This window comes from Hesperophylax consimilis, chromosome 11 (genome assembly GCF_061612785.1).
Source record: "Hesperophylax consimilis isolate HC1 chromosome 11, BYU_Hcon_1.0, whole genome shotgun sequence".
Lineage (NCBI taxonomy): Eukaryota > Metazoa > Arthropoda > Insecta > Trichoptera > Limnephilidae > Hesperophylax > Hesperophylax consimilis.
Window position 1 is genome coordinate 13,271,219 of NC_142846.1, and position 22,537 is coordinate 13,293,755.

Genomic DNA, 22,537 nt, shown 5'->3' on the forward strand with positions numbered 1-22,537 from the left:
TTTAAAAAAGTAACTAAATAAAAATAAAAATAAAATAATTAAAAAAAAATAATAAAAAATAAAAAATTTAAAAAAAATAAAATTTAAAAAAAAAAATGATAAAAATTTTTAAAAAAAACACCACGTCACCTAGATAGCCTGGCCAGGTTTTTGTCAGATTGAAAGAACACCCAAATGAGATATTATTTTCTCTTAATATATTTTTTACATTTCAGTCCAACTTTACCTTTTTGTTTGGGGTGAAACGATAACCAAACTTAAAGCCCTAACAGTGAGAGTGTCGTATTATTGTAATTGATTATTCATTTTTCTCTTTAACATGAAAAGAAAGAAAAACATTGAGAAGACAAAATATTATCCCAATATATTTTATCAAGAGTAGAAAAAATTTGAATGCATTTTTTATGTAATCATTTTATTTCATAGTGGTTCTGATTGGCCTTGTTGACTAATTAAGAAATTAATATTTTACGTTAGCAGAAAAAGGCGATTGTATTTTGGAAGACACCTGTCACTTCTTAGGCCATCGAAAATAAATTCAGTAAAGCAATATTTCTTGAAATAGATTATTTACGGTCCAAGTATTTGTAGAGAATCTTCATTTCATTTACCATTATTATCAAACAGCAACAAATCCAGAAGCGACGCCAATCTTGATCCACATACAAATCCGCCTTATTGCGGGCATTATGGTAATTTATTGTAGACTGAAGTGATTCTTATCTGTTGTAAGATGTAATGTTTTTCTTACGTACGTATGACGGTTCGCTTTCCATTGTTAAGTTAGCGGAACAGCGGATTTAGCCAAGTGTGATTCCGCCTGTACAAAATAATACTTTATACACGTATACAGGCTACTCTGTAATTCTGTACTGGCTGGCAAGGGCCGTTGACTTTGAAAATTTCAAGTGCGTAAACACCCAAGTGTAAAATTATTTAAACCTTCTCTAATTGAAGTAAGGTACATTCATGACTAATTTTGAATGGACTGGCGGTTCATTGAGGTGAACTTTGTTGGGAAAGCGATTCAAATAACGGTTCGATGATCTTTTCAGTCAATTCAATTCATTATATTATATTCATTGTACAACAAAATGTTTCCTGTTCGAAGGGTTTAACGTACGATTATTATAAGATTTCCTTTTAGCCAACCTAGAAAAATAAATATGTTGGTTCCTATTTAGATGCAGAGTAAAATAAATTATGTCGATACATACTTACATAATAACATTTATCATATTAGACTTACTAAAAACGTTGTGAAAATTGTATTCATTTGATAAACTACCTTGTATATGAAAACCTTACTAATTGAAACATAAAGTAGAAAGGACATACAATAGTTCCTGGAAAGATATATACATTGCTTATCTATCCAAATAGGGTTATTCATCTGATGGATAAACTTGAAATAATAGTAATTTCTCATTCGGAATTTTAAAAATATATTTAAAATTTTCTATATATTTTAGATTTTGGTGAGAACTTTAGTGGAAATTGTCTTGTAGACCGTTTTAAAGGGCTTAATTTAAATATGTCACTGATATTTGATAGTTTCATTTTTGATATCTGTCACAGGAATCTATCTTTCCAGTTTTTGCACCTACATCACTAGTTAATCTTACCGGGAGTTAAAAGGCATTACATATAATATATATGTCAGCTCGTTCTTCCGTCAAAGGAGAATGGACGTCAACCGACGTCTTGCACTGACTTAAAAACTTATAACCAACATTATCTTGGTGTTATTGCTAGAAATGCTTATGACAGATTTTGGTCACTTTTAAAAATTATGTATAAATTAAAATGAACTCCAAAAGAACCCTTACTTTATACATAGAAAAAAAACTAAAAAGGCGATTGTATTTTGGAAGACACCTATAACTTCTTAGGCCATCGTAAATGATTTCAGTAAAACAATATTTTATAAAAATAGATTATTTACGGTCCTAGTATTTTTCGAGAATCTTCATTTCGTTTGCCATTATTTTCAAATGGAACAGCGCCTTTGAAATTATTTTTCACAAAAACGTCGCTAAACAAGTTATCCAAATATTATTGTACTTTAAATTGGTTGGAGTTCCTCATTCAAACAAAATACTTGGTCATTGGGGTGGAGATTCTAAGCGAAAAATGTGGAACAGAAAATACAGAAAAAGATTCGGTCGCATCTGGGAATTGCCCTGACCACTGAGCTAATTTGACCATATCAACTTCCTTAATTATTAACTGTATCTTACTTCGACTAAGAGCTACCAACATTATCTTCATTTCTTGACAAATATTTTTTCGGCTGCTATGTTTATGTATGATTGCAAGATTCTACCCGAATTAAATTTCAATTAAGATAGTGTCGAATTAGCTCAATGCTCAGAGCAATGCCCCAGCAAGACAAAGGTTTTGGGTTCAATTCCCAGATTCGACAGAATTCTCAGAAATCTTTTCTGTTTCACACTTTTCGTTCACTGGTTAATATTGTCTTCAGTTATGAAATATTACATTTTGAAGTTTTAATCAATAATTAATTCCATTGAGTTACACACATACATATAAATAAATTACAATAATATAACTTCAAACATTACATTACAAACTTGCTTTAATGATGTTATAGAATTTTAAAAAAACATTAAACATCTTGAAATTTTTATATTTTATGTATCACAACAAAATTACATATTTGTATATTAACTTATAAATAACCGTAACTTTAAAGTTAACGTTATAACCTTCTTGATTATGTATTTTAGTCTAAAAAAAATTAATATACAATTATTATTTTTTTGTTGATGCCCACACACAGGCAGTACCTTAGTGGGTTCCCATTACTTATCTTTGTTTTATTTTATTTTTATAAATATAAAAGTATTGGGATAAAATAAATTTAAAATATTTTTTCAGTGGCCATAAGTGGTCCTACCGCGCCATGGTAGGGGGCGGCGTGGTGGTGAACTCGGGTCCTGGCAGCACGGGAGGCGGAGCGGGCGGCAGCCTCCAGCAACTAGCGCCCTCGCCCTGCGACTCTGGGGTGTCGGAACTAGAGGCGGCCCTGCGCGATAGGGACTCTGAGCTGGCGCACCTCAGACAGACAATGGAGCATAATGAGCAGGTTATTTTCAGGTAATTATAATTCTTCCGCTGACAGTCGGAAGTTTTGAAATATATATTTTTGTATAAACGACGTAAAAAGAAAAGTGACTGTTTTGAAGTCCCTGAACAAAAGAAACGTGTTTTCTAAATATCATGTTATCTCAAAATAATGGAAATTTCGAGTAAAAATGTTTATTTGTTGGCTTTTTCATGTCAGATGTCCATATTTTATTATTGAGAAATATCAATATTTATTTAAAATAAAAATACCTAAAACCAATTTTTTCGAAATTTCTAAAATGGGATTTGTTTTTTACGACTTTTTTATTTTAAAATAAAAAATATATAGCACATTTAAAATATCTAAATCTAATATTTAAATTCCAACCAGTTCGTTCGTGACTTCCATGCAAGCATATTTAACATCCTGAGCGGTTTAAATATTGTTTTGACAGATTTCAATTGATTTTTTCGAAAAAAAAAAAACAGAAACCAGATTGGAAGATACAAGTATCGCCCTAGTGTAAGACTACCATTCGAAATTGAAACATTGATTGAAATGACTTTGACCGTGTTTGGTGACCAAATCTGGAAAACCCAGAAACTTCCCAAACTTACCATCACCTTCCCCATTTAGCCTCACAAAGTACCCGAATTGGGGATGCTATAGTATCACTGGCTCCAAACTATTGGGAGCTGTTGGGACTCTTGTGCGTTTTAACATTTTACAAAGAAATGAAGAGTTATTTCAATTTGTGCGCATGAAGATTGAAGCGGAATTCTAGAATTTTAACGGCATTTTTAATGTAAATTTACCTGTTTGCTGGTTACAAATGATTATCAAGTTTGTTGACGTGTTTCCCTTTTTCAAACAGTGAACAAACTTCCAGAGTGTACCAAGAGAAGGAGCGCGTGTGGGAGCGCGAGCTGCGGCGCATGAAGGCCGCGCACGACAGCCGCCTGCGCGCAGGCGCACAGCGGGCACTCAAGCTGGAGCAGATGCTGATGATGCGCACGCACCAGCTGCAGCAGGACCGACAGCGGCTGGGCCGGGAGGCCGACAACCTCGGGGCCAGGCTCGAAGAGACAGAGTGGGGACTGTGCCAGAAAGCGGGCGAGATCGCGCTGCTCAAGACGCAGCTCAAAGAAGCACAGGTGTGTGTCTTTTTACAATCTACATCAGCATTTTCTTTAATTTGTCTTGATTCTCTTTAAAACAGAACCTAGTTCTGGGACAATTATTACTCCCTTGACACCTCTTTTACAGGGTGTACAAGCACGTACCCGAAAGGATTATAATAGAAAAACAAATCAACGGACGGCAAAATGACATCCACATTTTTACCCCAAATATGCTCAGGAATCATCGCTGGTTAAAATCCCTTAAGTACATGCTGTTAAAAGCTGTATACAAATAATTTAAAAAAAAATCAAAACCTTGACACATCATGCAACTTAACCAAATATCGAAGGGATTTTGGTCCAAGGGGTTATTATATTGTTACATATAAAAATATTATTTGAGCGGAAGATACTAATAACAACTTTTGAAATCATAGAGACCATATGAGACAATAAATTGTGTCTGGCAGACAATGTACAGTCGCCAGCTAAACCAACTGTTTGAAGGCTTATCACTGCTGTCAGTAAAACTCGCGGGCTTTGTTTTTGTAGCAAATATTATCAAAAGAGAAGTCAACTGTCAAAAGAGCGGATTTTTTATGACTATGCAAGGAATGTTGGATGATCTTATTCTTGAAAACCAAATCCCTCCAACCCTTGCTGCGGATTAATGTTGATTTAAAGATAACAGCCTTCAAATTAAGTAATAACAGCCTAACCAACTATAGAAGTTTTAAAATCGATTCTACATACATAGGTAGTCACTCAGACATTAGCTGTTTTACCAATATATGAATCATATTTTTATTTAATGTCAACAATTTTATGTTGGGCTCCTACCGGTGCGTAGTCGAACCGCATTAACATATTTCGAATCTCTTATCTGTCATCATCTTCAAATATTGTTATCAATTTCATCACAAGATAGTAAAGCACTTTCTTTTTAAAATACTCAACACTTTTTTTTCTCTTTTCGTAAAGGAACTGGTAGATTTTTTTGAGAACGAGTTTATCCATAGGGTGAGTTTACTGGTTTTGACGTGTGACATTCAGAGTTTGCATGAGCATGCTCATTATAGGTTATCGATTTTCACCATCAAAGCAATTAAACTAATAACCAAGTAAATGAAGCGAATTCAATGATTTTAATACATTGTTTACAACTGGTTTTGTAATTTTATATGTTGGTTTCATTTGTATTTTACATCTCACTAACCCTATTTGACAGTAAACTTATACAAGTCTTTTCTTATTTTCAGAGCGACCACACTGCCAAAGGCCACGAGATTCTTCAACTGAAGAACGAACTACGACAGGTCAGAGAAAACTACGAAAGAAGAGAAAAAGAATTTGCCAAATTGAGATCAGAGAGCGATGACAAGGAGCTATTAGTAAAACAATTACATGCAGAAGTGCACAAACTAAACGTAAGAGTTAAGGAATCAGACATGCAACTTTTGCAAACCAAGGAACAGAGCAACAGAGAAATCGAGAGACTCAAAACGGAACTCAAAGAGCTCAGAGAAGAACTATCTGATATTTCTCTGAGTAACTATGAAGGAATAGAAGCAGGACGTTCTCTCAGGGGGATCTATGACGTCTGTAAAACAGCCAATGAATATCACTGGACATCAAACGACAGTAGCTTAGAAGATGCAGAGGTACAAAGATTAAATGGAGAACTGCCCGACCCACCCTGTATGGATCCTTGCCACAATAATGCAGAAATTGAGAGATTAAAAATCGACATGGAAAATAAGAAGAGAGACTTTGAAGTCGAGAGAAGAAAGTGGTCCGAAGAAAAGGAGAAGGTTTTAAGATATCAAAAGCAGTTACAACTTAACTATGTACAAATGTTCAGGAGATCACGCGGTCTTGAAGCGGAGGTGGAGAGTTTAACTTTAGAGCTGGACTTGAGCAGCAAACACAAGAAGAACGTAGAGAAATTGAACAAGACAATCGAGCTATGATCTGCCACAACAGAAACGGAAAGGGTTGTTTGAGTATCGTATTTCCCCTGTAGAGATGCCTTTACACTGCGGGTTAACATGGTAGCAAGAGCACTAAACTGTCTTTCAAGAGTAACACATATTGTGTCATATATACTTTACTCTGTATGTCCCAGGATGATTAAAACAACATGAAGAGGAGTTCACGAGGTTTTAAAGGTTTATTATTGTGATCGTGTTTATGTTAGGAAATATTTATTATATAGACTAGATTTGTTTCTTATGAAGTTCTAATAATTGCAACGATTACGGCTTTCACAATCCGGAAGCCATATTATACAAAATTTTGTATTATTATTTGCGTAAATAAATCTGTTTCGGTTAATAGTTACATATATATTTTCGTCAGTTAGAGAGTGTTTCATTGCTTATTTTGTATTTTTATCAATAAATGCAATTATAAGACTTCTAATTGTTTTAGTATATGGTTTTTTTTAATATTGATCTAATGATATTTCTCAATTCGTGGTTAAATGGTAGGTAATGGTATATGACCTTGAAATACTGATTCAAACCTATCATAGTTTTAAGAAAATGCGTTCTTATCTTCCAACCTTGCTCGTTCATTATCATAAAAAAATATTGCAACTGTGGTGGAAAATGTATACCTTGGTACTAGTCAGAGTATTTTTTAATTCTTATTAATATTATGCATTATAATCCAACCAGTCTATTTACGGCAATGATCGCTAATACAGACACACATGTATATATTCTGTCTCTTTTGTTTTAAGGTTCAGAGAATTTGCTTACATTGTTTCTGTATATTTAGTCCAAAGAAGACTTTTGATTGGTTCAACGTTTGGTCTGTATCTTACCTTTAAAATATCTTCGAAAAGGTTGTCCACAGCCTGATAAAAAATATAAATCTGTTTCACAAAAAACCAACAGGATTTTTGAACAAACTTTATTTGTGCGATAAAAATGAACAGCAAACCGAACACATTATAATATCAACAACACGAAGAAGTTATACCTTTAATACTTAATCCTAAATATAAACTCTTGAAATCCAAAACAACTTACCGCATTCGCCAAATATCGCCATATACTTACACCATTTCTCGACGCTTCAAAATCATCTTCGAACCCAATTTTCTTCTTACATCTACACCTTAGCTACCTAAATTGTCTTCTTCTTTCTATTATTCCAAGTTTCGATATTCCAATTCTTCGTTAAGATCACAATCAACATTATTTGTCACCGATGCAATTTGATACTTTTACATCAAATATGTTTCCAAAAGGTCTAACAGAATTTAAATTAATTTAAAAACCACACATGAAGATCGATTATCAAAGAAAATGGTCAAATGATACAACCCGTCAAATCTCCGCGAACTGAACTGATAAGTCAAGTCTTTTGACATCAACCCAGCAAGACATTTCTATAAATTTTCATGTCTTGATAATTGACAATTCCCACAGAACCAAAATATGGAAAGAAATATTTTTGTATTGGCCTTTCAACCATAAGTCCAAGCCAAATTAGAAACGGGCTCGGAAATTCGATGGCATGAAAGTATGACGCGCTCTGAATCCATAATTTGGAATGTTCGCATTAGTCGGGGCTACGGGCGCAGGAGGTACTATTTCTGTAACGGGTTTCACTTTCTTTGGAGCTTTATCCGTCGTCTTTATCTTGTCAGCTTCTTTGACATCCACCACCCTGGACTTCTTGCGCCATTTGAACCACCAATATTCAAAGCCGAGAGTGATGCAAGCTAGACCAATGCCCATGAATATAACAATGAAAACACCGCCGATGTTTTGAATAGAGATGCCGTCAGCTTGGTCGTCCACCTTGTCGCATTTCTTGGCCTCTGGGTTATTTGTCCACCAGTTTTCTTTAAGTTTTTCCAGCTTACGTTTGTTGAGGAGTTGGAGAATACTGAAAACATAAAGCGATTAAAAAATTACTCTAGGTTAAAAAATTACTGTCTTTCAATAAGTTATTGAAATATTTAGAATATAATTTTTTGGCTTCCTTTGGTCCAAACAAAAAAAAAAGAGGTTTCCTGTGGTGCTCACTGTAAGCCAATTGGAACACTTTTTACATGGTTAGATCGTATGTATTTCCTTCCTTTCCTCCTTTACAGTGTACAATCTATATCTATACTATTTAACCGAAGGTTTTTGGTCTGAGACCGTTTATGGAGGTGTTAATCCTTCGCAAAATGAATGAAAAGGTTTTTAAATTTTTACTTACGCATTATTGAACTGATCTTTCAGTGGTGATCCTTGCTGAACAGCTATGGCGTAAGGCTTCCTCGAAAATTCTTCTCCAACCATGTGGAACTCGCAGCTCGTAAGGACCTGATACCTAACATCAGTTGCATCTGCCAACCAGGCAAATCCTTCACTGGACGTCTTGGATGCTCTAACTCTTTCTAAGGCTTCCTCAACGCTGTTCGGTAGCCCAGCTTCCTTCATGGCTTGCCACATCTTAGTATATTTGTCACTTACAGGGTAGTCCCATACAGCCAATTTGGCCCTTTCTACATCCGTGAGACTGTCATTCAAGCTCATGTCCTTCCAGATTCTGTAAAGCGTTATATAAATGTGCATTAATTTCGAAAAATCTGTTGAAAGTCAAATGTCGTGATGATGATTAGTTAATTATCCTTGGAGAGAGATCCAAATGAATCTGCTTACTCATAAAAGCGTCCTTCAATGTCTGACATCCTCTGGAAATAAGTCATCGCTGCAGATCCGTTGATTGGGGCATATTGTATCTTATACTGTTTGGATAGATCGTCCAATGACTCCACGGGCGACTCCAAACGAGAAACAGTCAGGAAAGCGGCCAAATTTGCAGTGTACGATGCTATGATGATAAATCTGTAAACGCATTTATAAAAATAAAATTATTCATCTTCTTACACCTCTTGATTCGGCACTCTACCTTGGTTGTAATTTTTAAAAACTCTATAATCTGTCTTACCCAAACAGCCACCACGTTGCAGCTACCAATCGTCCCGACAGGTTTTTCGGCGCTTCTCCTCCCCCTTGTGGGGTCAATGAAGTCATACAGAACCAAAGACACTCTTTCAGGGTAAATTCTCGTTGTTCCTCGTCATCTTTGTACTTGTCCCTGTTGTTTTGTAAGCTGTATGGACTCCAGCGGTCAAACACCCACATTAAGAAACTAAAAATAAATAGTCGAGAAGGGTGAGAAATATGTACATTTTATTCTAGTTTAACCATCTAAGGTAAGGAGACTATGAAACAATTGAAAATGACAATTTTCGCAATTCCGGTTTTTGATTACATGTATTTTTACAAAAATTAACTTTGAAATGGAACTTGCCTTGTGAAAAAATAGGCTGCCAAAATAGACAGCCACACATCATTTTCCAGGACAGTTAAAAACTTGAACAAAGACGTTGGAGAGGTAGGCTGTTTCATCAGAATTGTAATACCGACCAGATCATAATACGGGACCGTAAAGTCCACCACATTTTCTCTTTCGGCCATGACTGACATCGAACCCAAACCGATATCAGCTTTTTTATCCATCAATTCTTTTACCATTCCATTCCAGTTGGCATTTTCATCCATGTCTCCGAATTTCCCGTCTGAGACAGGGTACACTGTGTAGTCAAACTTGACAATACTTCGAATTTCTTCGATGAGGTCGATACAGTAGCCTTTGTAACCTTTGACGGCCGTGTCGTCCTTGATCATAAAAGGAGCTTGCTGGAAAGAAGAAGTTCCACAGAATGGCTCTAAAAATTTGTTCCATGTAAATTGATAACGTCTTAATGTTATTATAATAACTAGCTAACGTGTACTGCTGGGGGTTATCCTTAGGAGATAGACATATACCGTCACGGACTTTTCTGTAGGTATGTCAAGATAATTGATTAACTTGAATACAAATCATCGACTTTTCGCTACTTTCTATAAATATAATTTATATGTATTATATGTATAAGCCTTTGAGAAGAAATTCTCTAAATGATAGTGAAAAATTCATCAAAATCCGTTTCATGGTTTGGAAGAACTATGCGTACAAACAGATAGACACGGATAGCGACTTTATTTTATACTATTTAGAGATTACAGATTGGCCATGGAGTAAGCAAACCAAAATATTGTGGAAACTATAGAATATGATAAAATTGCTGGCCGCAAACTTCATAATTGCGGTATTGATTATCATCGTCAATTTACATAATGGTATTTTGACAGACCTCAACAGTTACAACTCGGTAAACAATCTGGGCAGTGTAGTTCTTCATGATAGTTGGATCCACAAGCTTCAGATCGTTGTTAAGTCCCGCTTTCCAGATGCCTAGGGCCTTGGTGCCCACGGAACCTCCATTTTTAACGGTTACTGCGTTTATTTCCATGCTGAACTCCATAAATGACTTCCCATTAATTTGAACCTCATCAGACATGTAAAATGGTGCGTAAGTTGGCGGCTCATTGGACTAAAAATAGTTTAAAAACATTTTTTTCGATTATTTAATATTATAATGTATTCACAAGGAAACATGTGTACTTAAGCTAAATCAAGTAAATTGTGTGTAGTTTTGTGGTAATGAGATCCTTTGATAAGCTATCCAAAATTATTTTTAAAACAATATCTAATCCCAAATTTTTGGTCAGAATCTTGAAATTTTGTAGTTGTTTTAGGATACACAACCTGTAATAATAAAGCTTTTAGATCCACAGTCCTGTTTGGAGAATTTTTCCCATCATAATCGTCACACGTTATGTAATCTAGCTTTTGCAAGCTTCCAAGCCTCAGAAGCTCACTGAAATTAAAATAAAATATATTAAAATATTAACAGGATTAAAAATCAGCTGTCTAGTAGCTCAATACAGAAAACAGAATTAATAGTTTCCTGCTTATTCGGTAGCTGTATCACATAGCTTGTAAAAGTACTTACAGTTTTTATAGAAATTACTTTGCGATTAAAGTGTAGGTATTTCAAGATAATTCATTATTTTTAAAACACACAAAAGCGTATGTTTTTTTACTGCTATGGACGCAATACTTTTTTAAAGTATGCAAACACTTAGAGGCATTATACAAACATGTTTTAATTTATGAACAAATACAAAAAAGCACACGCATTACCAAAAGTCTTTTCATGTAATATAATAGATATTATTACCTCGTTGCCATGAAGGTTTTGATTGCCAAATCGAAGTAGAAAGCCGAGGCGATTTCTGGTTCACCATTCATGCTGTAAGAAGTCTTCATCTTTCCAAGTCTGTCACGACTCGAGGCTTCGGGAGAAGGCTTCAAATACACAATAGTTGCATCCTCACAGGTACAGGAGAAATCTCCTTTGTCCTGGGTCAAAGCGTACCAAGAATACGTGTTGGAGAAGTATTTATTAGCCTGCGCAGCGTCAAGAACGTTTTTGATGGTTTTGAGGCTTCCAAGGACGAAGAAGTTCACGATGTCCAGTTCTCTAAGGCTGGTCAATTGAGATTTGATATCGTCAACGTTTTGGCTCTTGACTGGCGATATGACATGGCGAGTTGGAATGTTTTGTAGCAGGGATTTGTATTTGTGGTCCATTACTAAAAGAGATGTGTTATTAAATTTTCATTGTTTTATTTAGTTAGTTCCGAAAAATGTAAGTGGCAGAAACAAGCATATTATTATGTTTCAGAAAATGGAGGCTAAGTGGGCATTAACAATATTTTAAAACTAATTGTATTCTTTCTTTGTTGTTATTCATTTTATTTTGCCTATTTTGCCTTCGAACCATTTAGGAATTACCAGACTTCCAGAAAATCGTTCCTAACCTGTAAAAGTATTTTAGCAAACCAGATGCAGAATTAAGTCAATACGACCGGACATTAGACTAATTAGATAAAGTAAGTATGGTGATAATCCTTGAGGACTTTTCACCACTCCTGGCGGACTTATTAATTGTAATTATTATCAAAATTATGCAATCAATGAAGTTGTAAGTATGTATTACACAGGTATTCAAACACTATACCGAGCGTCATAAGAATAACGGAAGGTCCTGCTTTGGTGGACCCAAATCGAAAATGAAATCATTACATGGTTTTCTTAATAAAACAAAAAGATAAAAAATCAAAAAGTACTTTTTTAAGATTTAGCGCAATAAGTAATTGGTAGTCGGTGGGTTGGCAGGAAAACTAGAAAAATCCAAATTTTTTTATGAATTTTATCAATTTTCTATACATAATAGTTTAAAAATAACAAAAAAATGTAATGAAACTTACCAAAACTCTCATCGAACAATATAGCCGCATTCGTTATATCCTGCTTCACCACAATAGCCCTGACGCATTCCGCGATCATGTCCGCCGGAGGCATGACCTGCAGAAGGTATTTGGCCTGGTTGTTGTCCAGAGACCTCCACTGCCTGAGGTCGCCTGCCTGGCCGAAGGAGCCGGTCACGGTAGGCAGCGCCAGGGCGGCTGTGAAGGACTTGACCGTCTCGGAGGCCACGCCGGTCATGGTGAAGTCAAGCACCACGTGGGGGGGTTTCTTTGATGTGACCATGTCGTCGTATTTTCGGCATACTAAAATAATTGATTTGGATTGAAAGTTCTCATTCAAAACTTTTACTGAAAGGGTGTGTGGAAGGACAACAGATGACTGTTAAATATTTGCCTACCTATGAGCAGATGGCGTACCCATACACATCGATTGGTTGGAGAAATGGAACACAGGTCAAACGCCACCAAGAAGATGAATTAACCTGACAAACCTAAATAAACTGCCGGCTTTTGATTGGAGAAGGTTGCTAAGAATTAGCTTTGATTACTATTAATACTATAACGCTGACCGAAACGTTGGCTAAAGACGGAGCAACTCTGTGTGAACGTATTAAAGGAGAGACAAAGTGTTATAACATTTAGAAAGTGAAGATTAGATGGATAGGTCCTTTAGGGTGAATAGAGACAAAAATATGTTTCAGAAGACCGGGTGGACACTTCAAGAAGATTTGGTAAGATCAATTGAATGAAATAGTTGAGTCAGCATGTCAAAAATGGGAATAACATAAAGTAGGAATGCGACAGTGTGTGAATGTGGATGAACTAAGAAGTGTGCGCAGAGGTACAGATATGTTATTTCCTCTCTGTCTAGTGGAGATGCGGCGTGATGGTCAGTTAGCTCTATGGTCAGAAGCTATAAAACATGAGAAAGGAATCTACTCACTTTTTAAAAATAAATTGACAAAATGAGTTACCAAGGTTGTATCAGTTGTTCACTCCAATTTGAATCTTATTCGAAAATGTCTTATCATCAATAAATTGTAATTTCATATTGTGGTAATTTTTAGTGATTTTTTCAATGTTGTAGTAATGATTCAACTCACGTGTTTCCAGAAGTCCTTTGGCGTCGCTTCTGTTTCCCACCACCTCCACAGCGTCCACGGCCAGACCCAGGTTGGCATTCTTCCTCACATACTCCTGCGCCACCTTGAAGGCCCTGTCCGCTACAGTGTTGTATTCCTCGTTTACAAACACTGCAAATATAATACCACATTACTTTGGACGCAATTAATTGCCTTCCACCAATAGAAGAACGAAGAAGTCTAATCAGATTTATGTAAAGGCTTTGCGAAATATTTTATTTATTTAATACTGGTGGACCCCGAAATGCTTCGCTATGGCTAATGTCTTTCTCGTGCTCCGACTTATTCCACCATTCACTACCGTATACTACAACTTTACTGTTAAAAAACTACATTTCATTCACAATTCGGCTCCGTATCTCATTCCGGTGAAGAGATAGTGCGTTAAGTATTCCTCGGGTGTCTCTGACTTCTCCTACCATTCAAACCAATCTCTAAAAACTAATGGCACTAATAAGAACAAACTTTGAAATTTTTAGCAATGTCGGTCAACTACTTTTCGAGTTTTGCGAGCACAAACATACGCTGGCTGAATTTTTATACAAGATTTCCAAGGGTAAACTTCGGGAGGTGATTCTTCATGTATTCACAATGGTAGAAGTACAAAATATGAATAGTTTTTCAAAATTCCAATGTTTATTTTCCCATACGAAATATTTTTCCATAAAAGAATTTTTATTTTCCCATACAAGCAATTCTACTTTTTTTACCAAAAATCTACCTTAAAACGTTGGTATAAAGTTATTAACGAACTTTATCCCCAGACACCCTTTATATTTAGTTATTTTTATAGTGGAATAACTTTTGAATAAAACCTCATTATTGCCTCCTATTAAACCTCCTATTGTAATATTATATCATTGAAAATTATTGTGAAAGCAGCCAAAAAATGTGTTAAGAAAATTAAGATAATGTTGATAGTTCTTGATCGAAGTATGATTTCCATTAAACATGACTTGATATGGTCGAACCAGCTCAGTTGTAGAGCAAACCCCCGGCAAGGCTGAGGTCCTGGGTTCAAATCCTACATGCGACCAAATCATTTTCTGTTTCCCATTTTTCGTTAGAGAGTTGTTGTTTATATTTCGATGATTAAATATGTATTTTTTTAAGAACCACCATATCCCACATGAGACCTCAATTCTATCCTTAGTCTTTGACGGACGACTTTCTTCCATTATTGTTACGTGTTCTGCCGAGTGAAGCTGTCCTACTTTGATATACATACATATTATTATTATTGTGTGCTCTTTAATTAATTAATTTTGTTTGTAAATAAATTGATTTCCAAACTTCGTGAAAAAAGCGCCTTTCGGTCTTGCCCTTATGAATGCGATGGCGTGACTCAAATCGACACTGAAATGGCCTAATTTTATAATATCGGGTAACTAGCTGACATGTACCTGACATTTCTCGGGGTTATGAATGCTTTGGTGTAAAGTTTTTAGCATGTCAATTCTAGTGTACCTGAAAACAGGGTTCATCTTTAATGTGGAAATAATATTATTGTATTGTAATAATATGTACCATGTCTTCCTAGGGCGTCATTGGCTTCTTCTGCCACGCACTTCCAAATCATGCATTCTCCCTATATCCCATTCATCGTTCATCACATGCTTCATGTCTTCCATGCTTCATGTCTTCATGTCTTCATGTCTTCATGTATTCATGTCTTCCATGTCTTCCTCGGGCGTCTCCGATTTTTTCTACCATTGGCTACTGTATACCGTATCGTTAATATACAAAAACTACACTTTATTCGACTTCGACGTTTCTCATTCCAGAGCAGAGATATTGCTTGTCTTTCTCGGACATCTCCAACTTATTCTACAAGGAGAAACATGAGTATTGCTAACTTATTAAGAATCTCTTCAAATAATTAACAGGTTTCCTGAAAAACTTTTAGATGATCGCAATGTCGGAACAAGTTATCATGTAAATCTGAATATTTTCTCATTTTGTCGTGATAATATATCAAAATGACGAAATGAGAAAATATTGAGATTTTGACATGGTGATAATATATTCGCGATTTACTAAAAGTTTATCAGGAAACCTGTTAATTCGTTCGTAATGCCTACAAATCCATTGAGGAAGCTACAAGCCAAAAATGTTTATATTCTTGGTATACCTTATATTTTAGGTAATAGGCATTAATCGCTTGACAAATGGAGTCTAGAAACGTTCGATTTCAAGCACAAAACTGGTTTTTATTTATTTTGTAAATAATTTTATAAGAAATAAAAAAAGTTAATCAAGTGAAACTGTCACAGATAATCTTAGCTATAATACTGTTTTTAAGTTGTTTCCTTTACGCGTTCATACATTTGTATTGAAAAAAAAAATTATTAGTTTTCATTTATATTTTTTATTTGTATTCTACTCAATCGAAACGATAGGAAAACCTTCAATTTATCTAAAACATATTTTTTGGTATTCATAATGTACACCAATTCGTTAAAAAGATTAATCAAAATAGTGATTTAGCATTAAGCTTCGCCTTAACCGTATTACTAATAATTTTAAGAGATTCATAATAAATTACCAATATTCATTGTTCTCCGTGTAACCGTTCTCTAACCAGGAGTAAAAACAAACATCTAAATTGTGTTGCATTTTTTGGATAATTTTAAATCCATGACATCAGATTCCGTCTAATATGTATTCAGACGGTATTTCTAGTGAAATACCGTTTTTTGTTATAGGAACAAGATGATAAATATACGAGTCATCGAACTTGACTGACAAATGCTTGCACAGGTGAATAAATAAAATATTGGCTAAATAGCGCAAAAACAGAACGCAAAAGCAAAAACCACACATAACTTGTGCCAGCTTGCATCAATTTATCATTTTCTGAAAATACATTCAGACGATCTGATGATTTACGATTCTGATCTAATTAAAACAAAATAATGTTATTTAACCAAAGAATATAAAATATGACTCGTACAGTAACGAACATTAGACGCATTAACTTCAATTTAATGAGGACACGCTTCGACACGGATTATTGTTTTCAGATACTTTAAAACTTATTATTCTTTTGAACGATGAAAAATGGTTTAAACGATTATAAATAAAATATATTTGGGCTGTGACCGAATAACATAAAGATTTTTTTTTCCAATCAAAATGTCTTCTAAATGAGAGGGTGGAAAGAAATCATTTATAACCAATAATAGTACACTGCGTTATTAGATATACTAGAAATGCCTTTCATGTAGATTTGAATGGAAACCAATGTCGCCACTGACTTAATACCTTTTGGCTCTATCCCATTTAGCACGCACTCTGTCTCTCTACACGTGCCTAACATCGTATATCGCCATCAATTTGAATTTCATAGTGATGATAAAACACAGTTTTGTTTTGGAAACTCAAGCTTCGATTGGCCAAGCTTTTGGATCACTAAACACGCCTGCTTCGCATTCCTTGTGTTTTTCTTTATTCGATTTTAGAATCACGATGTTTTAATAAAATTTGTGTCTACGAGTTTTTATAAAAAGCGATTACTTTGTCTTCTTCAAATCTTTCTGTCTATGGGAATCTACCTTCCGATAACATTAAAATTTGGCAAGTTTTACAGTATTTGCTGTAAATTTGTTTGAAAATACCTTTCAATTACCGACCAAGTATTATCTAGACAGGGCGTGTGAACAAAAACCAAAAATTTTGGATGAAGAAAACATTTATCAAAAAGAAAATGCATCATCTCGCAGAGAAAGAGAAGAATTGCTTTCTACCTTTTGTTGGTCTGTACCTAAAAGTATAGATATTTGCACCATGTTTGCATTAAGAAAATTAACGATCTTCGCGGTATAGTTTTCGTTTTTAGAAGCTAGTGCAACAAGTTTACATCAATATTGGGAGTTGTATTATGAATACAGTCTTTTCTATCGTATGGTGGAAGGGTCAAAGATCAAAGGGGAACATCTAGGTCAGTGAGCCAGTATAGGGCCTCAGACGTCGCCCTAGGCTGTGGACCCCATCAATCCCGCCGAGGAATTAATGCAGCGGGCATTCTTTGATCGCATGTTTCTCTGAATTCACACATCGTCGACTCTTCAAGGTCCCTCCTATGCATCACGTAGGCACAGTAGCTGTGGGAGGACCTTATCCTCCTAATGACGGGCAAGAGTTTATGAGGCAGTGAGAATCCAGGCTTTCTCTCAGTGGGGTCGGGTGCGAGATGGATATTTTTCACATCGGCCGATTGCCACTCAAGTTTCCTCCTATATTCTGGAGTGAGTGGAAATCGGAGAAATTTTACGGGGTTATATTTGCAAGTACGGGGATCCATTTCTCATGACTCATGGTTTGGTTTTCTCCACTCTCTGGCTCCAGTTTCATTCTTTGGGTCAAATTATCTTTCTTTTCTGATCAAATATTATTCTATATATGTAGTCCACCATCCACCTCTTATTAGATCTTCCTCTGGGTGTTTCGATGTACACAATTAGTTGTCAAAGACTGCCAAAACTTTAGTTTCGACATTTGGGTTAGACTTCAAATATGATAGGTAATTTGGTGTCTTCGTTCTTGGTAACCACTGTTACTACCTTTCTTATCGACTTTTACCGAGTCGTTGCGCATTCTTATCATTTCTGAATTTTGCTTTTTTTTTGGACCACGTTAAATTATTCACAGATAGCCACAATAAAAAAAGAATTATATCAAAGCCAACTTTGAAGGCACGTCCCGAAATAGGCGTTGATTATTTGTCCCCGGGGTAGATATTTATCGATTTCTTTTATTAGGTACATTCTGTTCCCCAACGCTGACAGCACCTGTCAAACTTGCCATAAAACATGTATGACAAATTAACGAAATAAATCGTTAAATGTCATGCCCAAGGCAAAATAATAACACTAAAGCTAAAAGTGAGTAGTTTTCAGGTACCATATTTAATACATTTTAGTTTTCATAGTCTTAGATAAAATATTTTAAGTACTTAGTTAAAAAATTAGTGAAAACAAAATTTATGTTTTACGTTTTATTGCTTTCATTTGCACAAACCAATTTACTTTTATAAGCAAGTTTATTATTTTATGTCTTATCAATATTTATTTAATTTTTAATTTTTAATCGAAAGAATAATTTAATTCATTTTTTTAAACTATTCAATAATTATCTACGAAATAAACATTTCCTTGACAATAGAATATTATTTTTTTCTTATTATATTCATTATATTGACAAAATGTTCACTGCTCAGCTATACATTCTGGATTTCTCCCGAAATGCAGATGGTTTTCAGCAATAGAATAGAATTTCTGCAATAGAATTTTTTTAAAAATACATTCAAGGGTATTTTATTATTATATGCAAATATTCTATACCAATATTTGATACCTTTGAGAGAAGTTGATTTTCTGAAAGATGTTAGTATGATGAGTTTAGTGTATTCTGGATGGTCAGAGAACGGGTACCAATACCAATAATTATTGCAGACAGCAGACAAAAATCACGAAAACATTATGGCAAATACATTGATATTCTGTGTGGTTTGACTGAGAGCTAATTAGGATCCACAACAACTTCAGATAAAAAATGTCACGAATCTGATGAAATCGGAGGTCTCAAAGACGTTCTACCAAACCACACAATAAATTCACGACAAGATTACGGAATGTAAAATCATACTAACAAACATTGATATTCTTCATGCGCTTTTCTAAGAGCGAATAGAAACCAACAAAATGACACATATAATCACAAACAGTGATATTCTACATGCTCTGTCCCAAGAGCAAATAGAATCATTGATATTCTACATGCTCTGTCCCAAGAGCGAATAGAAACATTGATATTCTACATGCTCTGTCCCAAGAGCGAATAGAATCATTGATATTCTACATGCTCTGTCCCAAGAGCGAATAGAAACATTGATATTCTACATGCTCTGTCCCAAGAGCGAATGGAAACCAACATCTTCAGATGACACATATCATACTCACAAACATTGATATTCTGCATGCTCTGTCCCGAAAGCGAATAGAAACCAACAACTTCAAATGACTCATATCATACTCAAAAACAATGATATTCTACATGCTCTGTCCCAAGAGCTAATAGAAACATTGATATTCTGAATACTCTGTCCCAAGAGCGAATAGAAACCAACAACTTCAGATTACACATATCAAAGAAAAATATATGGACAAAAAAATTATAGCCACAATACCTATAAACATTCACATTCTGCGTGGACTACCCAACAGCGAATTGAATCAAACAACCACAAAATGAAAGATATATTATGGAATCTATTAAAATAATATTTACTTACAGACATTAATATTCTACGTGGTCTATTTAAGCGCGAGTGGAAACATACAAATATCCAAGCTATTATAGAATCAAATAAAACCAAATTCGCAAACATTCTGCGTGGTCTGTACGAGTGCGAAGGGCAATGAACAGTGGCGGCCAGCTAATATGTGCTCCCGAGCGCCGAACAACCAGAAGATTTCCGACATGACTAATCACAATACGAAACTCGGTTCGGTTATAATATCTCATTCAAAAGGTACCTACTTATTAAGCGCGCTTAACTTGCAGACCGACTTTGACTTGTGCCTATGTTCGTAGCAGTTCGTTTTCGATTGCGATCCAAAATTTAACTGCTTTGTCGCATATTCTGTGGAACAGTCGAAAGCGTGGGTCCATACCATTACATACTATTCTTTGCAAATAATACCATATCAAGAACGGCGTTCGGAGTTTTACCACCACATCAGAAGGAACGGTTTATTCAGTAGAAAGTTAAACTAAAACGCGTATGTTTAATGTTATTGTCGATATCGTGGTTTCAATTTACCATCTGCTATTTTCAGCGAATGTTTCGCTTCTTGGATACAAGCATTTAAGATAAAATTTGTCATTAAGAGATGAGTGATGGTCAGATTACTTATTATCAGTTTAGTCAGTACTCGCCGTTGCCGGGCACGGTCTGTTGAATTAAAAAATGTTCTTACTCTGCGAAAGTTTTAAAGTTTAATTGCAGGTTATATCGATCTTGTATATCAATTATTAATAGGGTTATCAATTGCAGGTTATACTAATTTATGATTACTTTTGTGTTTGTTCAAAGTATAAATTAAGAATGAGTTTGAATGTGGAATACATTAAGAACAATAGGTCGAGTTTTGAAAACAAAGTGATAATAAAAAATGCCTGTCCACCTAAAATCTGAACTGATAATAAAACAAGAGTGAAAATCTGGATCGAAGAAGTTTACTCGATCATTTAACAAAACAATGTATAACAAAGCTTCGTAGCTCTGTGCATGTGATCAATTGAATAGTTTATTTTGTTTTACGTGTTTAATTTACGATGTTGATTCAGTTTGGACAATCAGCGGTGTTACTGATGTAACTCACCTTTCTGAAAAAATCAAAAAACATAATTCTTGTCATTTACATTTACAAAAAGTTTTGAGCTTAAAGGTTTTAGGAAAAGTTGACATCAGAATGCAATTGGATTCTGGCTACCGTGCCTAAGTTAAACACCATAATGAGCTATTTAATAAAAATCGATACAGGTCAAATTTCCCAGAACATGATTTCAATGTTACGTTTAAAACGTATGACTTCCTAAATAAAGTTCAGAAAAAGTGAACTCTGTAGAATTTACGCCCGCGACGATTTTTCAAAAGCTAACGGCCCTTTATCAATTTTACAAATTTTTTATAGTACTTGTTTATTAGAAGACTTTCCCGAGACTGTGAAATTACTAAAACTTTTGTGCACCATTCATGACCTTTGGAATGACCTCAGTTGAAAGCTAAAGATGTTTCTCAACGTTAAAAAGAATAAAATCTTTTTAAACACGTTGAGCCAGGACAGACTGAACGCACTATCAGTGTTGCATTGATAGAGGTCTTCGCTAAACAAAAGGAGCAGAGAATAGAACTTCTTTATAAATAGGTATGTACCTTTATTTAATTTATTTTATGACTTAATGTTGTAATCCGGTGAACCCCCATATATTTTGACCACCGGCCGCCACTGGCAATGAACAACTATAACTTTAGGTAACTAATAGTCACAAAAATATTTTGGAATTGAATAAAACCATAAAATTCAGAAAGCTTTTCCCAATAGCGAATTAAACCAGACAACCATGTATAAAAAAATACGGAAACATTTTGGAATCTATTAAAATCAAATTCACAACAATTACCATATGGGAACCAACAGCTACGACTCCAGGTAACAAAACATTTTGGAATCAAATTAAGCCACAAAATTCTACCAGACAACCACGTATAAAAAGTTACGGAAATATTTTTGAATTTATTAAAATCATACTCACAAACATTAATATTCTGCGTGGTCTGTCCGAATGCGAATGGGTACCAAAAACAACTCCAGATGACGAATATCCACGAAAACATAGTGGAATCAAATTAAATCACGGAGTGTTAAGCATGTTCGCTAATTGTGTGGTGGTTGATGCCACCATTAGACTACAGAAGACACTGGATCGCACTGCCGAGGGTCGAAAGGCTGCGATGGAAAGGTATTACTGTTATTGTTTGCGCCCTGTTACCTAGGAGACGACCATTATTTGAACACATCCACTGTCCATTACCGTAAATATTGCCCCATTTTCCAAACAATCTATTCCACTAAACATGGCACTATAATATTGATGCCTAATCTTTTATGCACGTCAGGAATTGTGGAAGTGGTCCAACTTTTATTTTCCTTGGGTACTTATTATTTCAACGAAAAATTGAATTTTCTTTGATGACAGCGAGATAAATATAGATGGCCTAAGTGATAGGTGACAATTTTTAAGGTATAAAAGCAGCCATTTTTCAATTACGAGTACGTCTTCGAGTATTTGTAATACTATATTTATTTATGTCTATAATTATCCTGACTGAATGCTGTAGAAATGATATCCCTGAGGCGTGTTTTAGTAAAACCATGTATGATCGTGTGA

General features: G+C 35.0%; 2 protein-coding genes across 5 annotated transcripts in view; one reads left to right on the forward strand and one right to left on the reverse strand.

Moving 5' to 3' along the window:
• Nucleotides 1-6,581, forward strand: part of LOC149419810 (leucine zipper putative tumor suppressor 2 homolog) — a 317,696-nt gene extending 311,115 nt beyond the window's left edge. For 2 of the 3 annotated variants that reach the window (XM_089637038.1, XM_089637041.1), the window contains 3 exons: nucleotides 2,902-3,120; nucleotides 3,966-4,245; nucleotides 5,472-6,581. In XM_089637038.1, the coding sequence (XP_089493164.1) occupies nucleotides 2,902-3,120; nucleotides 3,966-4,245; nucleotides 5,472-6,182 (1,210 nt within the window). In that variant the 3' untranslated portion in view covers nucleotides 6,183-6,581. The remainder of the gene's footprint in view (nucleotides 1-2,901; nucleotides 3,121-3,965; nucleotides 4,246-5,471) is intronic. The other variant, XM_089637040.1, reaches the window with a different exon arrangement.
• Nucleotides 6,582-7,219: 638 nt separating this feature from the next.
• On the reverse strand, nucleotides 7,220-22,046 carry Ir25a (ionotropic receptor 25a). 2 transcript variants are annotated; one of them, XM_089637309.1, is made up of 11 exons: nucleotides 21,902-22,046; nucleotides 13,544-13,693; nucleotides 12,441-12,743; nucleotides 11,348-11,762; nucleotides 10,873-10,984; nucleotides 10,418-10,657; nucleotides 9,532-9,920; nucleotides 9,166-9,369; nucleotides 8,877-9,062; nucleotides 8,431-8,763; nucleotides 7,220-8,112 (listed from the first exon to the last, which is right to left on the reverse strand). In XM_089637309.1, the coding sequence occupies exons 1-11, from the start codon at nucleotides 21,981-21,983 to the stop codon at nucleotides 7,710-7,712; spliced, it is 2,817 nt and encodes a 938-aa protein (XP_089493435.1). In that variant the 5' UTR covers nucleotides 21,984-22,046; the 3' UTR covers nucleotides 7,220-7,709. The 2 variants fall into 2 exon arrangements, with proteins under 2 accessions (XP_089493435.1, XP_089493436.1); XM_089637310.1 differs by lacking the exon at nucleotides 7,220-8,112 and having other exon boundaries at nucleotides 8,427-8,763.
• Between the last annotated feature and the right edge of the window lie 491 nt (nucleotides 22,047-22,537).